The sequence below is a fragment of the Trachymyrmex cornetzi genome, unplaced genomic scaffold (genome assembly GCF_001594075.2).
Source record: "Trachymyrmex cornetzi isolate Tcor2-1 unplaced genomic scaffold, Tcor1.1 scaffold471, whole genome shotgun sequence".
NCBI classification, from domain to species: Eukaryota; Metazoa; Arthropoda; class Insecta; order Hymenoptera; family Formicidae; genus Trachymyrmex; species Trachymyrmex cornetzi.
The window spans coordinates 274,221-277,355 of NW_017299520.1; the positions used below are offsets into that span (position 1 = coordinate 274,221).

The window sequence follows — 3,135 nt, forward strand, 5'->3', positions numbered from 1 at the left end:
GTAAGCGAGATTGCTGATTTTGGGGCTATGATAAATTTGCGATTAGGATAAGATTTTTCTTATGTAAATTTATAATTTGAAGTTATTTATTCGTCATATTGTTTTATTTTAACATTGAAAATGGTCCGAAACAGACAGAAACGTACGTCTATTTTATTATAGTTACATTGTTTTATTTTTTTATGTTTTGTTTATTGCATTAAATACGAATTTATACAAATATTGTTTGTCGTCACATATTTTTCTTAGTTTCTACTTCTGTATTTTTAGGCTCGTGACCCTTTTAATTTAGTAATATTTTTAAGTATATGGAGCCTTATTCTACTTATAATTTTTTGTAAATCATGTATTATTTTGTAAATCATGAATAAATAAAACATATTCTAGAATTGAATAGAAAAAAATAGATCTAGAGTAGTCTTTTGCTAACCTGTGTGAACTTCTCAGTACACGTTGATGATGCGTCGATCTTTCTTCTCCATGCAGAGTCACACTAAAGTCTTTCTTGTCTTCTCCTTTCATATTGATATTACCTTCTGTAGGACTAGTTGTACCACTAGTTGATTGGCTTGGATCTTTCTCAGTCGAATCGCTATTTGAACTAGCGACTACATAGGGCAACTGATGACTTCGACTTGCAATATTTTTACCGTTCCTATTGCCTTGTTCCTGTTCCGATGCCGTACTCTGCGGAATAACTATCTTTAAAGGAGGTACTTTAGGGGCAGAATTAGAATCCAAACATTTCAATCGGTCTTCCTCGTCGTCAGATTCGGGTGGCGCCGGAGTACCATTCTTCGCACTCGTCGAACTAGAAGTATTCGAAGGTTTCGGGCTAGTGGCCATTGAAGAGGCACTAGGACTCTTTCTGTCCGTATTGGAATTTGTATTTTGATTTCCTTTACCAGATGCTATTCCAGATCCTTGCTTATTAGATTTTATACACTACAATAAATTAAATATCATAATATGCATAACCGCAGAAAGATGTTACACGGTTAAGTAATATTAATTCTTACCTTTTCACTACTGGCAGAATTTCTACCAGTACTTTGTCTCCCCGTCGGATTATTTTTTGTGTTCTCCTTTGCGATCTCGGAATCCTTGCGCTTTTTTCGTCGATTTTCCTCGTCCTGCTCCTCCGAATTGTCACTCTCGAAGATACGTTTCGCTGATGGTGAAGACGTAGAGACAGCGGACGCTTCGTCAGTAGAAGTCAAAGATACCATCGTTGCTTCACTTACAGATGTCGACGAGTTACCAGTGGTGGATGCGTTATTTCCACTACTCTGACTACTTTGAACATTCGAGGGTTTGCCGCTACCATCCTTGTCTTTGTCCAGATTAGGATTCGGAGACGAACTCGCACCTCTCACCGGGGTCGGCTCTTTCGAGCTTTTGAACTCGTATACATCACCACTATCAGTAGATGACGACATATTGCCGGTGCCCAAAACGGTATTAGAGTTTGCTGACGAGACGTTGATCGACATCTTCGATGAAGTTTCCATTGAACCTTGACCCTGTATTCAATATTTACTAATAAAGTTTTTATCGAAAGTGGATAATGAAACATGATGCGCCTATTAAAGGACAGATTTGTATAATTAAAACGATGAATTTATTTTAGGAAAATCAATAAATAGAAGCAGGTTCTCCGATGTTTCATGTGTTATTTACTATTATATTTAAAATATAAAAAATAATTTATGATACAAAATTTATTAAAAATATAATTTTTTTTTAAAACAAGTCCAAAAATTACCAAATTTCTTGTCCGTCCATAAAAGACTTAAATTTTTATACTTCAAATACTCTTCTTGGACCTGTTCTTAACGAAACACGATGACAAACTTCCTAGATAGGTCCTACACAAGAACACGTTCTCTAGAAGATTCTTATCTTTCCAATTATCTACTCTGTAAAATTGGTACTACTTAGAGTTTAATAGAATCATAAAATTCAAAACAAAGCCCATACAAGGCGACACAAGATAATAATGTGTAAAAATATATTTAAAAAAACATAAATACAATAAACGTTTCAACTCTTCTCAGATTTCTTCTCAGTATAAGATTGACAAATTAACAAATCAAGTACTAAGCGTTACAATAAAATCGATGCAATTATCAAAAAGGATATATATGGTGCGCTGTTGAATCGAAAATATTGTAAGTCTAAAGTTCAAAAATAAAAGTTCAAAAGTGAAAATCATCAAACGTATTTGGTATTAATCTTTAGTATTTGGCAAAATATTTAAACTGTAAGTCAGACATTAAATTCAAATATTATAAACAGACAATAGAAAACTATCTTAATCGAAAATACAAAATAATTAAAACTTACGTTGAAAATAAAATAATAATAAAATGACAAGTAAAGCACAGAATATATGATACAAAGTATTATGAGCTTGTGAGAAACCGTCGAAACAATGCCGATGTTTCATAAGTCGTACAAGGCTTTTCAAGCTTGTTGATTGGCTGCAGAACAAAGATTCTCCTATAGCCAATCAAGACGCTTAAAAAATTTGTCATATGACGCATGAAATATTAGGCCAAGTATGTTGTACTTATTGAATTACTAAATAAAACATGGAAATATCAGGACGTCATAAAAAGATCATAATCACGGCTTTATTTTCTGGCCACAGCAGCATAAATTTAGCAACATTGCGTGCCGATCGGCCGGGAAAAATATATTCATATAAATTCAACCCAAGTGTTATAACAATTGCTAAAAATTTCTTATATTTCTTATTGGACGAAGAAAGGTGAATACCTTTATGAAAGACAGTTTTATGAAAATTATTATGTGATAATATCTAATTTTAAATAAAGAAAAATATCATAAAAATAAATATTTCCTCATTGTTTTAACTTCAATTGTAAACCAATTATAAAAATCATTATTTTATATGTTTATTTGGTAAAACTGTAGAAAAGGGAAGCAACCGACGACCTTGACCTTGACATATGTTGTCAAGGTCATCACTCTGAGTGAGCTTCAACAGGTTTTAGCCGTCGCTTTTAGCTCGTCATTCATTAAAAGGTTATTAACAAAAAAAGTTCGAAAAAATGTTTTATTTCTGCTATACAGAGTGTCCCATTTTAATGTCCCACCCCAAATAACTTT

General features: G+C 32.9%; 1 protein-coding gene across 1 annotated transcript in view; it reads right to left on the reverse strand.

Moving 5' to 3' along the window:
* The window catches only part of LOC108765169 (serine-rich adhesin for platelets), a 142,081-nt gene extending 140,556 nt beyond the window's left edge, over nt 1–1,525 (reverse strand). Inside the window, exons 1-2 of the mRNA XM_018513730.1 lie at nt 1,020–1,525; nt 431–945 (exon numbers count right to left, since the gene is read on the reverse strand). Coding sequence (XP_018369232.1) covers nt 431–945; nt 1,020–1,511 — 1,007 coding nt within the window. The 5' untranslated portion in view covers nt 1,512–1,525. The remainder of the gene's footprint in view (nt 1–430; nt 946–1,019) is intronic.
* Between the last annotated feature and the right edge of the window lie 1,610 nt (nt 1,526–3,135).